The following is a 23,660-nucleotide window of genomic DNA, read 5'->3' as shown; positions in this document are numbered from 1 at the left end:
ACTTTATTCTGTTCATCTGTTAGGTAAGGAGAAACTGGCAAAAGTAGTAAAAAGGAAAAAAAATAAACACCCACAATTGTTCCCAAAATATTTTGAATGAGCATTAAAGCATCCCATGCAATCAAGAAAGAGCAGAGTCGGAAAAAAGCAGAGGTTCACTGTGAAATACTGTAATTAATGTCAATCAAATGTGTAATTATATCATTTAATTTTAAAAATTTGAAAATAGAAACAATGAATGCCACCAGGCCATAAGTCTGTGTGTGTATATTATATATACAGTTAGGTCCATAAATATTTGGACAGAGACAACTTTTCTCTAATTTTGGTTCTGTACATTACCACAATGAATTTTAAATGAAACAACTCAGATGCAGTTGAAGTGCAGACTTTCATGCTTTAATTCAGTGGGGTGAACAAAACGATTGCATAAAAATGTGAGGCAACTAAAGCATTTTTTTTAAAAACACAATTCCTTCATTTCAGGGGCTCAAAAGTAATTGAACAATTGACTCAAAGGCTATTTCATGGGCAGGTGTGGGCAAGTCCGTTGTTATGTCATTATCAATTAAGCAGATAAAAGGCCTGGAGTTGATTTGAGGTGTGGTGCTTGCATGTGGAAGATTTTGCTGTGAACAGACAACATGCGGTCAAAGGAGCTCTCCATGCAGGTGAAAGAAGCCATCCTTAAGCTGCAAAAACAGAAAAAACCCATCTGAGAAATTGCTACAATATTATGAGTGGCAAAATCTACAGTTTGGTACATCCTGAGAAAGAAAGCAAGCACTGGTGAACTCGGCAACGCAAAAAGACCTGGACGTCCACGGAAGACAACAGTGGTGGATGATCACAGAATCATTTCCATGGTGAAGAGAAACCCCTTCACAACAGCCAACCAAGTTAACAACACTCTCCAGGGGGTAGGCATATCTATATCCAAGTATACCATAAAGAGAAGACATGAAAATAAATACAGAGGGTGCACTGCAAGGTGCAAGCCACTCATAAGCCTCAAGGATAGAAAGGCTAGATTGGACTTTGCTAAAGAACATCTTAAAAAGCCAGCACAGTTGTGGAAAAACATTCTTTGGACAGATGAAATCAAGATCAACCTCTATCAGAATGGTGGCAAGAAAAAAGTATGGAGAAGGCGTGGAATAGCTCATTATCCAACGCATACCACATCACCTATAAAACACGGTGGAGGCAGTGTGATGGCTTGGGTGTGCATGGCTGCCAGTGGCAATGGGACACTAGTGTTTATTAATGATGTGACACAGGACAGAAGCAGCCGAATGAATTCTGAGGTGTTCAGAGACATACTGTCTGCTCAAATCCAGCTAAATGCAGTCAAATTGATTGGGCAGCATTTCATGATACAGATGGACAATGACCCAAAACATACAGCCAAAGCAACCCAGGAGTTTATTAAAGCAAAGAAGTGGAAAATTCTTGAATGGCCAAGTCAGTCACCTGATCTTAACCCAATTGAGCATGTATTTCAGTTGTTGAAGACTAAGCTGCGGACAGAAAGGCCCACAAACAAACAGCAACTGAAAGCCGCTGCAGTAAAGGCCTGGAAGAGCATTAAAAAGGAGGAAACCCAGCATCTGGTGATGTCCATGAGATCAAGACTTCAGGCTGTCATTGCCAGCAAAGGGTTTTCAACCAAGTATTAGAAATGAACATTTTATTTCCAGTTATTTAATTTGTCCAATTACTTTTGAGCCCCTGAAATGAAGGGATGGTGTTAAAAAAATGCTTTAGTTGCCTCATATTTTTATGCAATCGTTTTGTTCACCCCACTGAATTAAAGCTGAAAGTATGCACTTCAACTGCATCTGAGTTGTTTCATTTAAAATTCATTGTGGTAATGTACAGAACCAAAATTAGAAAAAAGTTGTCTCTGTCCAAATATTTATGGACCTGTGTGTATATATATATATATATATATATATATATATATATATATATATATATATATAAAAAATAAATAAAGCTCTTTCCCTCATCAATGATACATTTATAAAAACAACTAGATAACTGCAGACCTTCAAATAAAAAAAATAGGCTGGTGGTATGCATTGAGACTTGCAAGACTGAAGTGAAGGAATAAATGAAAGTGTGTACAGTATATTTAAAAATCTTTCCAGTATCAAAAAAATTTTTTGAAATTATCCAGGGAACTTTGCTCAGAGTGAAATACAAATAAAAACCAATATAATGTAAACTGATGCACATATTCTGCTTACATAATTTCAGCAAAGGCATAAATAAATCAAAAAATTCTTATCCTTAAGATTTCCACTTCTTGAACTACAGAGGCACATATAGATTTTGCAATACATGGAGTTGTAAGTGTACTCTCGTATGATAATGGTGAGTCCAATTTGCATGTGCAACTGTAGTTCATTTCCCTTACATAAACAAATACATAAAGAAGGGAAAGGCAAAAGGCACCACCACAATTTTAGATAGCACTGGATAATATCCTGAAATAAATGTTTAGTTACATGCAAAGAAATTTGTTTGGATACCATTTGAGGAAAACAAAATGCAGAATTACTAATAAAATGAACACCAGAATTAGCATCTTTCTGGTAACTCAGTAATATTCTGGTTTCATTGGAAGACTATGAAAACTTTGATACAGTTCTAGTTCTGGGATCCAAACCAATATGCAACCGGAAAAGGTTCTGTTGTTTGGATTGGCGTTCTACTTAGTAAAGAAAAGTCAGAAGTAAAGATTGATAAGATTGATTTACTGATTGGCTAATCAAACAATTTAAGGAAAACTAAAAAGCTCACATCACATAATAGGCCTTGTTTTCCAGTGAGATCCTAGCAAAGGGGAAAATACAGAACAAAAAGTTATTCTTATACACAAATAATGATCTTTTCACACTACTAAACCTGACTAGATAGTGTAAGGCTCTTTTATTTTAAACACAATTAGCTATCTCTGTTACATGAAACAATGATCCTGACAAATACGTAGCTTAAAATTTTAGAAACTGCCCACAACATCTTATGGGAAGATATCAACTGTTCTAAGACAAGAAGAAAAAAAATACACTGAGTAAATAAAAAGTAAAAATCAGCTTAAAATATTGTTTTAGTATATCCAAATAGTAATCATTCTAGTTAAATGAATATTGAATACAACTAGAGTTTCTCTAAAATACAGAAGGTGAAACTGATAATATTTGCACTTTTCAAAACACTGTTTTTTCTTTGTAACAGTACTGTACAAATGCAGAGGGTCACCATGAGCAAATACATATGTCATTGGTTAGATTGTTGCTCACAGGCCCAACTTTCATGGGGAGCACTAACAGAATATTAGAACAATTTTTTGAGAAGATGTTATTCAGTCCTACAAGCTGGTCAATTATATTCACCTAGAATCTCCAAAACAACACAGATTCAAGTTTTTTGAAGTCCTACTCATTGTCGCAGTACTTTGTAACATATTTTTATGCACCTCAGGTTCTTTGCATGAAGAGAAACATTCTGAAATTTGTAAATAATTTACCCTTAAAAAGTTTCTTGTTAAAAAAATTATTTTAAACTAACAGAAGGAATCCACTGTAGTAATTTCCTTCATAATTTTAAACTCATCACTTCTCAATCTGTTTCCTTAAACTGAAAAGATTTAACTCCTTCAATCTTTCCTCATAACGCATACCACTCAATCTGAAAATTAGCTTAGTCGCTCTTCTCTGAACTTTTTCTACTGCTGCAACATTTTTATTGTAATGTAGAGACCAAAATTGTACATAGTATTCCAGAAGAGGCTTCACTAGTGAGTTATATAGCTTATGCATAACCTCCTTTGACTTGTACTCTACACATCATTCTATTTAACCTAATAACATAAGAGTTATCTTGATTGCTTTGGTATACTACTCCTAGGTCCTTCTAATAAGGTGAATTTTCAAATTTCATAACCTCCATTGTTTACTCAAATCTAACATTTTTACATGTAACACCATAAATGTATGTGCATTAAATTTCATTGGCCACAAATTTGCCCAAGCCTCTGTCCAGGTCTATAATGATTCAGCTGATTATACTAAACTGGGAGGAAGGGCAGATAATGTAGAATCTGCAAACTTGACAAGCTTCTAATTAATATTCTTATCCAGATCACTCACTTATATTACAAAGACCTGTGGCACTGATACCTGGCAGACACCAATTTTAACATCAACTAATAATGAAAACATTCCTCTCACAACACTTTGTTCCCAGTGTCTAAGCCAATTTTGTATAAAGCTACACACAGCAACTTAAATGCTCACTTCTTTTAGTTTTATCACTAACCTCTTATGTGGTACCTTATGTGGCAAGAGTTAAATGAGAGGTCATATGGTACCTAAGAGTCCTATTTGCATTACAATGTAGTAGATATTTTATTGTTCAAAGATATTCTCTGCAAAGAGTTAATTTCAGAATGCACAGCTTTCCTTTGTTTGTGTAGAAATAAATTCCATGATATAACTGTGTTTATAAAAATCTTCACGTTTATCAATCCTGTAAATAATTTACTTGTGTTTTTTTCTTAATTTCAAAAATCAAAAGTTGTCATCTGTGCAATTATTGGTTCTACAAAGTTTGAAATGCAGGATTAGACAGTCAGCAAGACATTATTTTCATATTTAAACCATTCTGTCACATATATGGTTTAAGTTGATCTCCAATAAGAGACACAAATAAAATATGCTGACTGTAGAAGAACAAACAATGTCACATCATAAAATATTTCTTTTTTATATCCATCTATCCTTCATAACCAGCTTATCTGGAGCAGGGTTGTGGGGAAGCTGGAGCTTAACCCAGTAAGCATCGGGTCCAAGGCAGGGGAAAAAAAAAATTCAGCATTCACACAACACACACATTCCAGTTAAAAATTCCTATCAATAATTTGGTCGCTATACATAGTCACAATTTTCTCTGGAAGTAAGAATAGCCTTACATAGAATAGACTTACAGTAGGTTTATCTCTGTGAGTGTTTACTGCTTCCACATTCAAATAAAACACTTCCACCTTGCAGCCTAGAAAAATAAAGCAAAGTGACTTGAAAGGCAAACTTGAAGCATTTTCTGAAGTCAAAAAAGAGGGTGGTGATGCTCCATTTCAGATTTATAATGTTTCTAAGTCTATTAAAGCCAATAAACTACTCACCGTAGGCAACTGGAGTCAGTTTAAAGACTGTATGAAGGGGACATTTCAAATAAGGAAGTTCATCTGTTAAAATAAATGAACAAAGCTTGACTGAGCAAATAAAAATAACAGTCTAAGTCACTGGAAACAGCAGGGATGGGCAACACATTTGTAATTTCTTATTCAGCGACCAATAAGCATACACTAATGCATCTAAAACTATAGGCCCGCTTAATAAATACTGTATAGTTCATACAAGCTCAGGCAAATGACACTAATAACTCTACATGCAAAGGCTGGTAATTATTCAAGACAGTTCAGTCTGAACATTTTTAATTCTTGCAAAAAAAGGTACAAAAAGAATCTTCAATGCAAAGGTTTAAAATGTGATTTATATGCAAATTGTGTTATAGTATGTTTAATAACAATTTAGCTTTTGTAAACTAATTCAATTAAAACTAATTTAATTAAAACTTCTTTAACAGGTTTGACCACCCTAACCCACTCTCACCTCGGAGTACTGCACTCTCCACACATCCTTCTGCTGATACCAGCATAAGAGAGACATCCCCACCCATAATTACAACAGCGCAAGTGAGCAGAGAGCTGAGGAGACTTCGTGCCAGCAAAGCAGCGGGTCCAGATGGAGTATCGCCACGACTGCTGAAGGTCTATGCATTGGAGCTGGGGGGTCCTCTACAGCACATCTTCAACCTGAGCCTGGAACAGGGGAGAGTCCCGAGGCTTTGGAAAACATCTTGCATCATCCCAGTCCCAAAGGTATCATGTCCTAGTGAGCTGAATGACTTCCGGCCTGTTGCTCTGACATCACATGTGAAGACCACCATGGAGAGGCTGCTGCTTCACCACCTGAGGCCACAGGTTCAACACGCCCTCGACCCTCTGCAGTTTGCATATCAGGAGAAGGTGGGAGCGGAGGATGCCATCATCTATATGCTACATCGATCCCTCTCTCACTTGGACAGAGGCAGTGGTGCTGTAAGAATTATGTTTCTAGACTTCTCTAACGCCTTCAACACAATCCAACCTCTGCTCCTTAGGGACAAGCTGACAGAGATGGGAGTAGATTCATACCTGGTGGCATGGATCGTGGACTATCTTAAAGACAGACCTCAGTATGTGCGTCTTGGGAACTGCACGTCTGACATTGTGGTCAGCAACACAGGAGCACCACAAGGGACTGTACTTTCTCCGATCCTGTTCAGCCTATATACATCGGACTTCCAACACAACTCTGAGTCCTGCCACATGCAAAAGTTCACTGATGACACTGCTATCGTGGGCTGCATCAGGAGTAAACGTTAACATTATATAAAGTTATTGTCTGTTTTTACCTGCATTATTATTACTCTTTAATTTAATATTGTTTTTTGTATCAGTAAGGTGCTGCTGGAGTATGTGAATTTCCCCTTGGGATTAATACAGTATCTATCTATCTAATTCAGAAGGCAATAAAATATGAACATGAGGTACAATTATTATATATACTCATTTATTAACAAATAATACTTTTTTTAACCTGAGAGGCACAGTTAGGAACCGAGTCATATCTAAGGTCCAAGGCATAAGACCAGATTTGCAATGTTAATAATCATGTATCAAATGAGTATTAGTGAAACAGGCACATTTAAATTTAAAATAAGTTTGTCAAATGTCTTTAACATTTTCAGAATATGTAAACTCAAGTATGAAATTCTCATGTTTATAGAAGATTGTAAAAATGTAGTATGCTTTTGATAAAGTAAAAGCCTCCTTTATTAAAAGACCACCTTCCACATTAAAGTCAAAAAACCAGTGAAACTGTGGGAGTTTTACATTGAAACACCAGACCCAATCTACCCAATATCACTCCACAATATTGAAAATCTACTTCCAAAGGGTATCTAAGATTACTTCATTAAATATGGTCTAAGAATAGATAAATTATCGACCTACCTGTTCTTTAACCTAGGTAAGATAACTTATTTGTCTATTAAAAATGAAGTTACAAAAGCAGTGTAACTATTTATAACTGAACCACAAATAGGTCTATTTTCAATACTTTACTCATTGAGCATCTATAATTAAGTCGCTCATGTACTGTAATATACAGTATCTCTACTGAAATTGTCAGAATATTTTGGACCAGGTTCACCACAAAACAAATATTTAACAGCAATTTAAACAGATATTTACATAAATGGTACACTGATTTTTTAAAACTCCAAATGCTGTAACATTGCATTTGGTAAATAAGAAATCTTTCTATTATAAAAAAAAAAATCCTGGAGAGAAACAGTAGGGCGTCGAGACGTGATCTTTATATTAAGATCACGGAAGACAATTAAAAGACCCGCGAGGACCTTAAACATGAGACATTGTGCCAAGAGATTGACCCAGGACGGTATCGCGATGACATGGAACATGAGATTCTTGCAAGACACGCCCTACTTGCAATCAATATCAAATAAGACAACGGGGCAGCAAAACATTCAGTCTTGTGAAGGATTTGAGCACACACAGATCTAGGGTCTCAGTGCATATAAAGCTTATAAGGACAATACGTTATAAATAAAACATCGACTAAGCGAAGAAGAAAGCAGCGCAGAGAAGAGAGACTCAAAAGCGTTGTAGAGAAAAAAACAGCAAAAAAGAAAAAATAATCTAGGTGCAAATTCAGAAAATAAGGAAAGTAATTATCAGCCGTAACAAGTGGAACTGAAACAAAGCATGTCCAATCTGGCTCACAATTAAGAGAATAAAAGACAAAGTAGAACTTCATAAACACGTTACGTAACGTTAGCGCTATACACATGCAGAGCAGATTATGAAAGCAGTGGAATTTGAAAGGCTCAAAAAAAGAAAAAAAAAAAAAATGTATGCGAGATACAAATGTGGAGAAAGTTAAAGAATATGAAAGTAGGAAAATTAGAAAGTATAAAAAGTAAAGATCGCAGTAGCGCAAACAAACAAATTAGTACTCGAAAAAGGGAAAATAATCACCACAGACCAGGTGTCATTGAAAAAAAAAGCAGGACAAAGCGAGGTATAAAAGACAGTAGAAAACAAAGTAAAATGTCATAAATTGGTTACAAAACAAAGGGGCCAAACACATGCAGAGCAGGTTAGAGATAATGAAAACTGGAATTCAAAAGACTCAAAGGAAAAAAAAACGTGGGTGCAAAACACATGCAGAGCAAGATACAGAATATGAAAGCAGAAAAAAACGACAGTGTCAAAAAAAAAGAAGTAAACATCACATTAGCGCAAAAAAAGAGAAATTATTACTCGGAGAAATAACTAAAAGGCGAATAAAGATTGAATATATGGACACAGGTGATATGTCAGAAGTATGTAAATATTGTAAGGCTTTGAAGTTTAAGTCAGAGAATTTCAAAAACGTGTTTTACCTCACATGCATTTATTGGTTACTTTGCAAAAAAAAAAAAAAAAATTAACTGCTGATGATGTAGATCGCTTTGTATGTGCTGAAATTCCAAACAGAGAAACCTATCCTGAATTATGGTACAAAGTCATTAAACACGTCTCACTGACCTCATTTAAAAGATTCAGCATATTGGAGCTCGAAAGATTCCAAATATTGTTTTCACATAAGTTCTGAAATAAAAGTGAAACTAATGAAATAGCAACAATTCAAAGGAAAAAAAGTCTTAAAAGTGTGTATCTGGAAAACCAAACATGGGGGTTGGCGAGAGAAGCCCCCTAGTCTTTTTGAAGATAATGTTATGTTAATGTTGGCAGCTATTTTCTGCAAGTTGTTCACTGAAATGGCAGTAATAATGTATTCAGTTTACAATTATACTGAAAAATTATACAAACAGTATATAAACTGTAAGCTGTCATATTATTAGAAATACTTGCCTTCACCCAAGCAACTAACAGCTCAATTAGTAACAACATCCTTCATGCAGCTAACTCTACTGAAAGCATACAGGCAGGTAGAAACGATATGAGCAAAACTATCAGTGGATCTGAACTCAGCATGTTAGTGGCTTGAAAGCATACAGAGAACAAGATTTTGATCATTATTTCACATACCACAGAGTCACTAATCTATTGATAATGCACCACCAACCAACAATGTTCAACCAACTGTTGGCCAATAGTCCATAATCAGACTTTTGATGTAATAGCAGATAGTAATTAGTAATGTAATGGTCAAATAAAAACAAGGACATCAAAAGAGGCACAGCAGATGATTTAGCTTAATGTACGTTGTCATGTTATTGTCAGCAAACTACAAGAATGTGCTGTTGCAGGGACTAAATAATACCAACACAGGATGCTGCAGGAGGTGATAAGCATTGCTTGGTCTGCACAATCCCTGTTCCTTCTGATTCATGATAATGGTAAAACAACGGATTCATTCTGCAGGGTGAGAAACAAGGCAGGCTGGTGGGAGTATAATTGTTTGGGATGACAGTTTATAGCACACACTGGAACCATATGAGTCCAGTCCAAAAATCTTTGCTGATCAAGTTCATACTTCAACAGGAGCAGTGTAACCCATCTGTGAATGGAGCTTTTCAACAAGGCAATGATCCATACTAAAAAGCTATGATTTTCCTGAAATAGTTGCAGGAACATTACAGTGAATTCAACAAAATGAAGTGTAACTACCCAGTTACTAGACAAGCTATTTTGCAAAAGCTATTCAACACTAATCAATAATGGCCAGCAGCCCTCTACCACTCTTCAACATCTTGTGGAGTACATGACCTAGCTAACTCAGACTGTTCAGCAGGCAAACAGGGGTTCAACTCAAAATAGAGCAGATTTACCTAATAAAGTGACACTCTTATGTATCTTTGCTTGCTCTATCCATAACAATAAAAAAAATTGAATTGACCAAATGTTCAGAAAAATCCATATTACAATTTACTGCATAAGGCCATATAAAATATTTATATGCACTGGAATTTCAGATAAAATATATGTGTTCTTTAGATGTCTAAGTTGGTCCTCTCAAGGTACAGTGGTTAAAAAAATATACCAAGATATGCAATTTAATTTAACTGCCAATTCTGAACTGGCTGAGCATGAGTGAAGTACACACTTGTGTTCACTAATAGACTGTTGTTCCCTTCAGGACTGATTTCTGTTTTGTATCAGGTTTTACCAGAATAGACTTTAGACAATGAATAGATATGCTTTTAAAAACCCTACCCTAATGTCCTAAATATTCACTAATGTCTCTTAGTTTTAAACACCTATAAAAACTGTTCGGAGGCTTACCTGCACTCTTATCAAGGAAGTATGCGAGAAGACAGCGCATTACAGCTTGATGGGAGATGACCAGAACATTCCCTTGTCTCTCCAGCTCCATAATAACAGGTTCCAGGCGCTGAACCAGGTCTTGGTAAGACTTCAAGAAGCAAAGGCATTATTACTTAGCCACACTTAACAAGTCAACTAGAGCATTTAATCAATAAGAATCAAATAATGATATTGCTAGTTTGCTGTGTTGAATTAAATTACGGTTCTTTTTTTTGGTATTTTTATAGCTTGCACATATCAACCTTTATCTAAAACAGACTGGAAATTGTAGAAATTGTTTACACTATGTTTGAAATTTAAAACAAGTACCTTACAATTAATTATTAAATCCCTTTTCAATGACACCAAACAACCAAGTCACATTGAGCTTCACTAGAAGTCACTGTAGAACTTGGGTGGAGCATACCTGCAATTGCTTTACTCAGCCAACAAAATTGCAAAATAAAACACACATGCTCACATGGTTGGTGGCACATATCACAACAGAAATATTACTCTGAAGATCAAAGTTCTGTCCATGCAACTATGTGATTGACCTTTATGTTCTTACTCATGATGAGATGTTATGATGGGAAAACATGTATTTGAAGCTCAAACAGATTACCTACTGTAGTAAAAATACAAAAATACACAAACTAAGCACTAACTAAAGCATCACACCTGAATCACACTTAATACATCCAATTACATATGAAACACCATCTCTGTTATGAAGCATGATGTTATCATCTTATAGGAACACAGGAACTGGTATTCTTAGCACAAAAAATGAGGTAAGAATGAAGTAATCCATATGCAAGAATACTTTTAAAAAGAACCTTGTGAGGTCTACAAAACATCTTAGTCTGAGAGCACATTGCTTAATTTCAATAGGACAGCAGCATCAAGTATGCTACAAAATAATGCAATAGCTTAACTAATAAATGTTTATGACTAACTACAGCAACCAACTGCATCAATAGCCATTATCTGTGTATACCACGATTTCCATGTACATGCCAAAGTTCTGATGACCCATGCAGACAAGATCCATTCTTTTCATGTCACAGGCTAATGTTTGCATTGCACCAATACTTCCATTACAGCGCACCTCTTCATTATGTCATAATTAACGTGTCACTACATATGGTCAGACTATGGCAGGTCTACTTCTATTTCTACTCCACATAGAACTCATCATGTCCCCAACCGTTTATCTCAAAATTCTTTATTTTTTTGCCTTGGAGAACCATTGTAGATTGACCAAATCCTATTCACTGTAGATGACTTGTTCTGATCAAAATGTGCCAACCTACATTAATCCATAAAAATATTGTAAGATAATGACACTCATTCTATTACATTACTAAGTAGAGCAGATACAGAAAGTATTCACACATGTTCACTTTCTGCACAAATTATTTTGTACTCTCAATAACCAATAATGACTATGTGAGAACATATTTATAGAAAGGTTTGCAAATTTATCACAAATTAAAAACACTCCAAATTTTGGTCAGGTGCATGCCGTTTGCTTTACTTATTGTTGAGATGTGTCTAGAACTTGACTGGAGTCAAGTTAGATCCAAAATAATTTTTTCAACTTAATGGTGTATCACATACTCATGGGCAACAGTGGAAATTAAGTGGAAGTTCATTTAAGACTGATGCCAGAAAGCACTTCTTTATGTAAAGAGCTGTGGAGATTTGGAACAAATTGCTAAGTTGTGTAGTTGAAGCAGAAACATTGACAACTTTTAAGAAATATCTAGATGAGATAATTGGACAGCTTAATTATTAGCTAAACAAATGAGTTCAATGGACTGAATGGTCGGTCTCCTCTTGTTTGTAACATTTCTTGTGTTTTTATAAAGTCCACGTATGCAAAATGGGTGGATTGTACATAGTTTAGAAAAGCATACACATGTATATAAGGTCCACAATTCACACTGGATGTGAAGACAAAAGTCAAGCCATTAAGTTCAAGGAACTCTCCGTATAGCTGTACAATGGACTTATGGTGAGGTATAGATAAGAACAAGGGTATAAAACCATTTCAAAAACTTTGTGTTTTCCCAGAAGCAGAGTAGCCTTGATAATTGTGAAATGGAAGATGTTTGGATCCAACAGGAGATCAACAAGATCCCAATGGTCACTCTAACAGAGCTTTAGAAGTCCTCTGTTGAGATGGCAGAACCTGTCAGAACGATGACCATCTCAGCACAACTCCATCAATCATGCATTTATGGTAGATTTGCTAGACAGAAGCCACTGTTGAGTAAAAGGCATTAAGACAGCCAATCTGGAATTTTCCAAACCGCATTTAAAGGACTTGGACCTTGAATAATAAGACGGTCCGATCTTTTGAGACAAAACTAGAATTCTTTGAGTGAAACTCCAAGCGCTAAATTTGGCAATGATGAGGTACTTGTCATCAACTGCCTAATACAATCCCAGCAGAAAAGTGGTGGCAGTATCGTGCTATGGGAGTGTCTCTCAACAGCAGTGATGGGAAGACTGGTAAGAATTGAGGGAAGGATTAATGCATCCAAATACAGACAGGTCCTTGGAGAAAATCTCCAGAGAGCATATGTAGCAAGACTTGTTGCCAAGACATTTTTTAGCAAATGTAATTTTAGAGCATACTTGTACTATTGTTATGAAGAAAAGCATTGTGCAGGAATAATTTTTTTTTAAATAAACAGCTTGCAATTTTGCACAAATACTTCATTTATAGAAAAGCCAGACTAATTATAATAACAATCAACCAACTGATCAATTAGCAACCCACTTCTATATCCTATTTAGGTTACTGCAGCACTAAAGTTGCAGGATGGCACTCCACAGATCTAACATGCTTGTCCTGTTGGCCGATGGTGTTCATTAGCTTACTAACGTCTTGATAAAATTTAATTTACTCATCTTTCCCCACCATAAGAACTCTTCAGAGAATGCCAACTTCATATTTAAAGGTTTATTAGACAGATTCAAAATTCTGGGAAGCTGTTCAAACATAAAGGACTTTATAATATTAAAAAAAAAAGACATCCATCGTCACTACACTGAAACTTAAGAGATATTGCTGACTCCACGTCCAGAAGATTGTTCTCAGGGCTAGAAGATTTAGGGCTGAATTTTGCTGAATCTTCAAAGACACATGAGCATATAATATGAATTCAAAAAATAATGTTTTAATGGAGAGAGAGAGAGGTTGGGTGGTGGGTAAAGGAGGATACCAAGAAACCACCAAATTACGCATCATTCTACAATCAGTGGGCATGTGTTTCTCCAGTACATTTTCATTCCCATTCCTTGACCATGCATTACTTCCATACATCATACAATGCCTCATACACTGTTATATTGCAAAGGCAGTGCGCAAACACCACAAAACTGTGGGTCTCCTTAGATTTAGTGATTTAGTAGTTATTTGTTATCTTCAAGTTTCTTTATTCAGTACAGCCTTGTACTTCATGTAGTCAACAAGTACTCCTTGATATTGGGCGTCGGTACACGGCCACTACAATTGACATTTTTCAGCTGCCTTACTATACATGATTCTATAGGAGATTGACAGGGAAAAGTGTTTTTCCTTTAGGAATGGCATGACGGCAGCACAGGGAGTGAAAATGGAGGCAGGGAAAAGGTTGAGGTGTCACAGCTAGATGAAAGCGAAACCCTCACTTCCTAGTATTTTCCTTGTTAATGTACAGTGCCTGGCAAATAATGGATAAGATGCAATTTCGGATCATCTCACAAAGAAAAAGGATTATGGATTACAACATTATGATTTTTATATAAACATGGCTTAAAGGCAACTTTTTAAATAGCCTAATCAAGCTAGAGGGTTGTGATGTCTTCAGGGTGGAGAGGACCACAGAAGACTGTGCATCTAACTAAATAAAGCATGGTGTACAGAAACTACTATGATTGAGACTCACTTGTTGTGCTAATCTGAAATACTTGATGATTGAATGCATATCCATAAATTCCACAGGGTTATGCTAGGTTAGCAAGACCTGTACGTTGCTTTTAGGAAGCAACAAACTGCACACCTGGAGTAAACTTTTATTTTTGCAGAGAATTTTAACCAGTTCAAATCTGAAATGTTAAACAAATGTCTCCTGTCCTACTTGAGGAAACATACCACAGGGCTGTCTGTCAAGTCCCCTAGCTTATTCTCTGTCTCCATTCATGGTTCTGATACCATTATCAAGTTTGCGGACAACAACAAGGTGGTAGGCCTTATTAGGAGCAATGATGAGTCCATCTACAGAGAAGATGGTCAATACTTGAAAATAGTGCTGGGCGGTATGACCAAAATTCTATACCATGGTATTTTTCAAAATTATATCCGTTTCACGGTATTTGACGATATTTTTTAACCCATGCATGAGTGGATGTTAACCACATTTTCCACTGCAATTACTGCAGTAGACTGGCTAAGAATAACCTATTCCACTGTTATGAGAAAACATTTTAATGTGCACACAAGTATTAATACAGGTTTGCATGGCCCCATAAAGTTGATAGTTTTCAAGGGGGTGGCACTAATGAAGAGAAGGAATCACACTGCATTACAGTTGTAGTCAAAATATAGAACCATTTTATTGAACAAATTTTGCAAACAACTTAAAACTATAATTTTGACAACATATTTTCAACCATCCAAAGAGGCATTTAGACTTAGTAAAATATTCAGAGCGGTTGTCAAAAGTTGTATTGCACTGAACATGTCTTAGAAAAGGAATAAAGAGTAAATATTTTTTGTAAACCAACTACACTTTTTGTTAATGTTAACAATCTCTGTCCACTGACACGTTAGCCATGTGGATTGTAATGGCATTTGTTATCTCGATCTACCGCTTGCTTTTTTTTGTCGTAGGCAGTCCTCTAGCAAATGCGTCTGCAAGTGACGTCTGACTCGAGTGTCCTATAGCTTTTTCAGTTTTACCCGAGGACGTGGAGGGTGCCAATCTTAGTTCCATACATTCATGGTATTCCAAAGCATGTTTGCGGCTAAGGTGGTGCAGCAATTTGCTTGTGTTAAAGCCTCCAGCGACAACTTTAGCTCAACAGCATTTGCTGTAAATAGTTGTTTAGTCCACATCCAACCTTTTAAAACCAAAATCTTCAGACAACAGACGTGGCTCCTTTTTTCAGCAAAAGTTCTTCTGTGTTATCATGTTCAACTTTATCGTCTGCTACAGCTTCAGTTTCAGAATGTTCTCCGTCAATTGTCACCGCTCAATACCTCCACTAACGCATGTACTCCGTTGCATGCGTGTTTAGCGGTGTAGCAGTGAAAAAAGTCCCCCCTTAAACAGTTTCCCGCTGCACCACGTTCTGAACATTGTTTAGGCTATTTAAACCGGTATTGCGGTATAAGAAAAATGCATATCATAGCAAAAAAAAAAAAACGGTTTTCGGGATGAACCGGTATACCTCCTAGCACTACTTGACAATATGGTGCTCTAATAATAACCTGATCTTCCTCAATATTTTAAGACCAAGAAGCTTATTGTGGACTACTAGAAATCTAAAGGATAGACACACCCCCTAATTTACACCAGTGGAACTGCACTTGAACACGTCTCTGGCTTTAAGTTCTTGGGAATCCACATGGCTGAAGCTATTTCTTGTACTCTTAACACCTCATAGTAGTTAGGAAGGCAGAGCAGATTCTCTACTTTGAGAGGAGACTGAGGAAAATCCATCTGTCTTCTCAGATTTTGGTCAACATCTATCACTGTACTAATGAGAGGATTCCGACAAATTGTATCATGGTTGCGATATGGCAGCTGCACCTTCTGTGACTGGTATACCCTTCAACAAATGGTGAAAACTACCTAGTACGTCATTGGTGCCCTACTGCATGCCATCAAAGACAGCACAAAAGGTGTCTGTGTACATCCCACCCATCGATTGTTTACTCTTCTACTATCAGAGAGAAGATAAAGGAGCCTCTGTGTTACTACCAGCAGGATCCATAATAGCCTCTTCCCTGCAACTCTAACATTGCTGAACCCAAAAAATTACTGTTGCACAAAAACATTACAATATTTTGACTTCATTATTATTATTTTTTGGCTACAAAAGAAAAGGGTAAAATATTTTCGATATATTTATTCAAATCAACACAAGTAAGGTGAATGTTTACCTGGTGCTTTAAAATTAACATTGTTTAATTATACTTTGATACAGAAGCAAAATTATATACTGTAATATCTCATACCTCCCCTCCAGGATAGCGGTAATGATATTTATCTTGATCACGAAGAGCAAACTCTTCAGGAAAACAATTATGAATTTTCTCATAAGTCATCTCCTCGCATACACCCTGAGAATGGAAAATGAGAGAATACATAATCAGATCAAAAAAAAAAAAACAAACCTTCATACCTTTGACAATTTGATTTTTCTGAATTTATTAACAAGTTGCCAATTTACAATCAGATGCAAATGACAAAGAAGCCAGAAGCTCACTGTCTAACTAAGTTCACTTACACCTGTGTGTGTGTGTGTGTGTGTGTGTGTTCCAAGATGATTTGCTTGTTTTAATAAAAATTTGCAAAGAAATGCAAGAGAAAGACTAAGAATTACTAATCGGCAGTGGACCACAAATCATTTAGGTGATATTCCCAGAAAAAGAAAATTTGTAAAATAAAAATGACTTCATGACTCATAATGAAAGCACCAGCAAGCCATAAAATTAAATAAGTTCTGGTATCAGGAAGAACTGCCTTCTAATTAAGAAGTTGTGTTGGGAGGAAAAAAAAGACCTGCAGCCATTGTGGCTTTCCACAACTGATCTTCAGCACATACTTTCTCATATGTATGACACAATTTTAAAGTTCTTAGCGTTTGAGTAGAATATTATAAAGGAGCATACCCAATAAAACATAAAAGGCTTGTTCAAAATTATTCTTTCTAAATTGGTACAGTTTGTGAATTTCTGGCCTATTTACAAGGCCATTGCACAACTTATCTATAGCAACAGTCTAAACATTATACCAAGAACAAAGAAGATATCTTTCAAAGATGTCACAAAAATATGCAAGGACAAGAACGTGTATACTGTTTTTTGGTTCCAGAAAGTGTATAGTCAAGCACTTTCGTTAAAAACAATATTCAGTTTTTTAAGTATCGATAACCATTCAATTTAAGCAAGGAAAGAGCAAAGAAAAAAAAATGCAGAAATATGTGTAACTTGCATTTACACTGCAACACTACATAAAAGCACAAAAAAGTTACTTACTGCATCAATTTCATTCAAGATTTTCCACTGTTCATAAGGAACACCCAACTCCTCAGCAGTTTGGATTGTTCTACGCAACTGGCTTGTCCACACCTTTAGGTCAGCAAGTTTCTGCTCACTTATGAAGTCCCGAAGGGCATGCGCAAACTATAATTAGTGGACAGAAAGAGATAAAGGAATTATAACAAAATTAAGGCAGTAACAATATACACTGAAATTACGAATAAAAAAAATAAACATTGATAAACTTTAAAAGGATAGTGGAAAATACCTGAACTCATTAACAGTGAATAACAAAACAGAGAAAAAGATCAACTGAAATGGAAGGTGGAGCATACTCATGAAGGAAGAAGAGTTCTATGGAAAAAAAATATGCATTCAATCTTAAATATTCTCAATTAGTCAATCCACATAAACAGAGTAAAGTACAGTGTTCACGCATGTATTAGGCAAGCATTTGGGTAGCCTTGTTTTATATTATATTTAATTTTATTCTATTGTTTATGCTTTGATATTCTAAGTTCTCTATGTTTTTAGTATTTCATTTATTCTATTTCATTGTTTGGTGCTTTGTGACTTTTGTCTGTGATGGGCTGTCTAGAAATAAATTTGTACTTACTTAATAATCAATAACTGACTAAAATGTTCACCATCAACTGTTTAGTGAAACTTTGAGACAGTGACAGTTCCATCATTAAAATTCCTCAATTGTCCTACTGATTTATATAGTCCTGCGGATCATTATCCTTTTGAAAAATAGCACATTTACTGGTATGTTCTTGTTAGGAAGAGATACAATAGAGCAGTCATCAGTGTCATACTGTATATTCTGTGGTGCTGACATACTGATGTACTCATGTTAAGGTGCCAAATACACACTAAAATGCATTCCACCATTAGCTTAAATTGTTGGAGCCCAACAGAACAGGTTTATATCAGGAATTTTCCTTCACCAGGAAGCAGCCAAACGAAAACTAATAAACCAATTGATGTTTTGAGGGTCCTTCAATGTACAGTTCATCCTTTTTCTTCCTTACTCTAGAGCCAATGCATATCTTTGTATTTGCACTGACAGAAATTCAACTATTTTGAACTGTCCTTTGTCAAACTAGATCCAAAGTGAGGTACATTTAGTTGTAATTAGTATCTAAGTGATTGTGGCTGTTCTTTACTTTAAATCGCGTCATCATCCTTCAACTCCTTTGATCAAATATATGTTTATTACTACAGCTGGTTTTGGCTGGTGGACATTGTACACATAGCAGAGCTTCTGTTGTATTCATGGTATTTTAGAAGTTAATTAAAATTTAAGTCATGCCCATTCTCCCTCAGAACCACACACACACATAATTTGTTACCAAGTGCATACTTGCATTAAGTAACACTGAGTGCATGGTGTTGTCATTAACAAAGGAATGAATATGTCAGAAAGACAAGAGGTATGTAGTAAAGTGACCACTCAGAGTATGTCATGACTATGGCCCTCTGTAATGCAGTGGAAATAAGAAAAGCTGTCTGGTCTTGTTTCTTTACATAATTTTTGAAGTGGTATAAAAGATACTGGAGGCAAAACACTAAACATCGCAGGCCACATGGAATGACTTGAGGACACACTTGTTTACCTGATGGACTTAATTAAAAAACGTCAACCATACAATCCTTGGGATGACTGGACAACAGTCTAGAGATATGAAAAATATCAATGGCATAGCACCAAATGGAGGAAAATATTACGGACTAACCAATACGACTACCAATGTTTGATCTGGTTATGTATTTTGACCTATAATTTAAACGCCATTGTACCCAATAATAATTGAGGTAAACAAATATGACAACGAAATCTGATCTTATTTAAAAGAGGTATGCACAGGAACTTGCTGCAGTACAGTGATTTAGATAAAGTCATTATGACTTACTTATAACCTCCAAGACTGTGCGATGCCCAACCATTGTCGAGGAAGGAAAGGCAAAATGAAAAAGTGTATAATATTATGCCTTCCTGGGTACATGTGCCTCCATTAGTTGTATTATATCCTTTTTGCAAAGTATACCGAATACCTAAATACTTAGCAAAAATAGTACCGATTCGATAAAAAAAAAAAAAAATCTAGTTAGTGTTTTCTGATGTACTAGCAGAGCTAGCCTATTTTTAGTAAAGGTAAAGAAAAACTGGCACTGGACAGATTCTGAACTAAAGTGGTTTGTTTTTAAATGCCAATAATAAATGAAATAATCAAATGCAAACTATGGCCTATATAACTGAACCCATTCAGCCTACATGTGTATAAATTATAATATAGTGTTATATATAGTGTTATAAGTCATAAAGAGATATGTGGGCTCATTTCTATTCCTCTGTCCTGATTCTTAAATGGATGTATGTAATAATGAGTCTCACCAGGTGTATACACAAAGTGGTAGAGGTGTAGGTGTTGAAAATCCCTGGTGTTGAGCAAACAATTCAGAGAAGGCTTTACTTCTTGTAAGCCAGACTGACTTAATCACACCCAATCAAAATCAAAAGTGGAGGTTCATGATCCTTAATCCTGAATGGTAGAATTATTGCAGTTATCAATTTTCCTATGTATTCTACATTAGTTACTTTCATATTTCAATACAAATTGAGCCCTCAGATGAAAGATCTTGCTAAGGGACACACAGTGATCTGTAATGGAAATAATTTACTGTCCAGTATCTTTTCTTCTTAAAAAGGTAGAAACAAAACATTGTTGTATTTATGTTGTTTTATAAATCTTTAACACTACTTGACCAGCAGAATGAGGTACACTCACTTTATACATTTTTGAAGATTGTGCCATTCACTTTCGTGTGATTCCTGAATTTGTCATATCTCCATAACAAAAAAATAAAGGCATACTTTGCAGTACCCATTTTTGCCTAAGAGCTATTAGGTATAAAGATGTCAGAATGGATATTGCAATATACAGTATCTAACAGGGTTGTGATATTTAAGTGAAGTAAAGAACTTTTAACTATCTTAAATTAAGTTAAACATGCACAAACAAGTCACCACAGAATGGAAGTTCAGTGTCAAACTACCTATTTATAAATTTCAGACTAAAGACAGTCATTTATGTTCTTAATTTGAATGCCATAAATAGCTGACAATTCGAATCCCAATCCCATCACAAAAAAAAAATTACAATTTATGCTTCAGTGAGGTTAGTAACCATAATGCAAAACATAATAAAGGGAAAATGAACAAAAAGAGGTGCATCTTCTAGAGTATGGTACATAAGTACAAGCTTTTTTCCCTGATGGCTGTGGATGATGATAAACAATAGGTTTCATTTAGGCCTCACCTGTTTGCCACGAACAGAGAGTTCAGAATCTCCTCCAATCTTGCCAGAAATATTGTGTTCTGTCTCTCCATGTCGGCAGAGATAAATAGTGCGAGGATGGACGTGAATATTCATAAGGTAGTACACAATTTTACTCTGGATGTAGTCTTGCACTTTATTCACCAAAAAACGCCTCCCAACATTTATTACCTTAATAAAGGACAAATCCCTTGGGGGAGAAAAAAAACATTTTTTTGAGTAGTGGTTTTAGAAAAAAGTTTTGCTTTTGTTAACATTGATTAACAAAAGCATTAACTTAAGATGTCATTAGATAATACCTAGTATATCATTCTAGATCAAATTCAATGAATATGAACTTCTGTGTGTGAATGTATTGGTTTCCTACATTTTCATTTATTTTTTTGCCACTAGAAAGTGTAGAAGAAGAATGTTCTCCTCAGCACCATGTATTTTGTGTGTTTAGTAAATTAGAATCTTTATAATAACTATTTTGTAACTTGCCAGTGAGAGACGCTTTGGCTTATGAACTAACAAAAATATGTTATTCCAGGGTTCAGGAGAAATAGTGTCCAGATGAATAAAATGTAAGCTGTTTCTTGTTTTTCCCTTTCTCAGAGTGAATGTTTCAGGGACAAGGTCACAAGGCTGCAGAAAGTACATGTAGTTTATGCAAAGGCGTCTCTCCTGTGCTTAGCTTCCAAAACACAGATAATGCTTAGCTCAACAGACATATTGTTTAACTTTACTGTTTTGATAAGGATGTTCTTTCTGTCTTATTAATCATGAGATGCTGAAGTATAAAAAACCCCTCCTGGCTTTTGATCAGGGTTCAATTGAGCTTTGCGGCAATAAGTTATACTCTTTTGAATCTCTACTTACTGTGACTCCAAATTAATAAACAGGAGAATTTAGAAACTATTATCTGTCTGCTTTTCAGTGTGCCTTTTTCGTCCACAGTTTTTGGCGCCCGAACGTGGGGCAGGAGACGGGCAGACGACTCCCTGGGCGGGTTCGTCCAAGTGGACCGATTTCCGCGGATCGAGGACCAGCTCCAGTAAAAGTTAGGACTGGCCAACCTCGGGCGTTTTCCTGCGTGGGGAGTCGCTGACCTCCTCCTGACTGAAACGAAAAGCAACTGGATGGGATTTTTCCAGGCAGGCAGAAGGAGTCGCGGTGAGTAGATTCGGGGGATTCCCGTTGGTTTGACTGGTGTGCTGGAAGAAATAGAAGTATACGGGGAAAAGAAATAAGAAAATAATAATAAAAGAGAATAAAAAAATAAAAGCATGCTGAAAGAATAGAGAATCATACCGTATCGACCTAGAAGGGTTTTAGGGATTCACAGAGAGTGACGGCACGGTGTGAATGCTAGTAAGTCATCCCTTAAGAATTCGAGTAGAAAGGACCGAGTGGCACGTTCCTATATTAAGAGGAATAGGGGTGAAAGGGGCAGTTAGAGTACGTGTGACATTTGGAAGAGGGGAGGTTGATTTCCACTTGTCGACTGGTTGATTCCGGGGACGACAAGTGGGATGAGAAATAATCGGGGATTGAGTTGCTCTCTGTTGAAGGCCTGCCGCTTACTATGGGAAATTATAATGGCACGCCAGTCAAACAGGTCCCCCAGGGTCCTCAAAACTTAATGTTAGAAGGATTATTTTCAGAGAATTACCAGGCTTCTAGTACACCGTCGGGATTGAAAGCGGGTCCCCTAAACAGTTAATAGAGAAGCAGACTGGGTTGGATTTTAAAAGGCATGTAAGAAGTGGAATAAGCAGAGGCGTAACAACCTGCTGGCTGCTGAAGTCAAAACACAAAAAAGACAAGGAAGAATTATTGCTAGCGTTGCAGAAAGTGAAGATAGAGACAGCGCCCAAGCCTGAAAGTAAAAGAAAGCAGACCGAAAAGAAAGACCCCCTATACCCCGTAATCTGTCCACCCCCTCCTTACCAAAACTCCCCCCGCTTCCACCTCCTGCACCCTCTTCTCCAACAACACCCCTGTTAACAGACGAACCGTCTGGAGCAGGTTTTTACGATGAACAATATCATTATGACCCATCCTCACATATTGACCCTAAAGAAGATAATTCAGATCATTCACAAGATGCTACTGGATTGTAATGGCAGAAATTAAAAGAGTCATCTGTCTCCCAGCGCACGAGCAGTCCGTGGACTGCAATTTGTGGAGCCGTTACAGCAGCTGGATAACATGTATGAAACAAATGTTGCAGAGTGGACACAGGTGCTCCGTCGACAGCTGAGCACCGCATGGGCAACTGTAAATCACGGTGATCATAACGGTGTCCCTTGGCGTTGGAATGAAGGTCCTTTCCTCGCCCAGTGAGAGCCTTTGAAAGGAGCCCTGGCAGAAAAATATAAAAAAGGCACAAACTGGTCACTAATTTCAGCCGGCTCACCGATTGCAAGATCTGATGGCTAATCACTCTGGGCTAGACAATACAAACGATAGAACTCATGCTGCAGTGCCTCCGTTCATCTCGGGACTGAGAAGTGCCATTCAAAGCAAAGTCTGCACGTCCTGCAAAAAGGCTGGAAGACCGCAACGTTCGAGGAAGACAAGCGTCATGCAGAGCATGCTGACAGTCAGACTAAATTAAGAGAGTCAGACA

At 36.5% G+C, this 23,660-nt stretch overlaps 1 protein-coding gene across 13 annotated transcripts in view; it reads right to left on the bottom strand.

The window, feature by feature from the left end:
• The window catches only part of LOC114647904 (6-phosphofructo-2-kinase/fructose-2,6-bisphosphatase 2-like), a 60,486-nt gene that overhangs the window by 5,236 nt on the left and 31,590 nt on the right, over window positions 1-23,660 (bottom strand). For 11 of the 13 annotated variants that reach the window (XR_003715628.2, XM_051924299.1, XM_051924295.1 and 8 more), the window contains 7 exons: window positions 21,029-21,236; window positions 17,703-17,849; window positions 16,680-16,784; window positions 10,424-10,553; window positions 5,189-5,251; window positions 4,994-5,058; window positions 2,809-2,841 (listed from right to left, as the gene is read on the bottom strand). Coding sequence is in view for 12 of the 13 variants with exons in the window: in XM_051924299.1 (XP_051780259.1) it covers window positions 2,809-2,841; window positions 4,994-5,058; window positions 5,189-5,251; window positions 10,424-10,553; window positions 16,680-16,784; window positions 17,703-17,849; window positions 21,029-21,236 (751 nt within the window). In the remaining variant the exon portion in view is untranslated. The remainder of the gene's footprint in view (window positions 1-2,808; window positions 2,842-4,993; window positions 5,059-5,188; window positions 5,252-10,423; window positions 10,554-16,679; window positions 16,785-17,702; window positions 17,850-21,028; window positions 21,237-23,660) is intronic. The other 2 variants (XM_051924297.1, XM_051924302.1) reach the window with 1 other exon arrangement.

Source organism: Erpetoichthys calabaricus, chromosome 3, assembly GCF_900747795.2.
Source record: "Erpetoichthys calabaricus chromosome 3, fErpCal1.3, whole genome shotgun sequence".
Taxonomy (NCBI): domain Eukaryota; kingdom Metazoa; phylum Chordata; class Cladistia; order Polypteriformes; family Polypteridae; genus Erpetoichthys; species Erpetoichthys calabaricus.
This window is presented reverse-complemented; position numbering and strand designations above follow the sequence as displayed.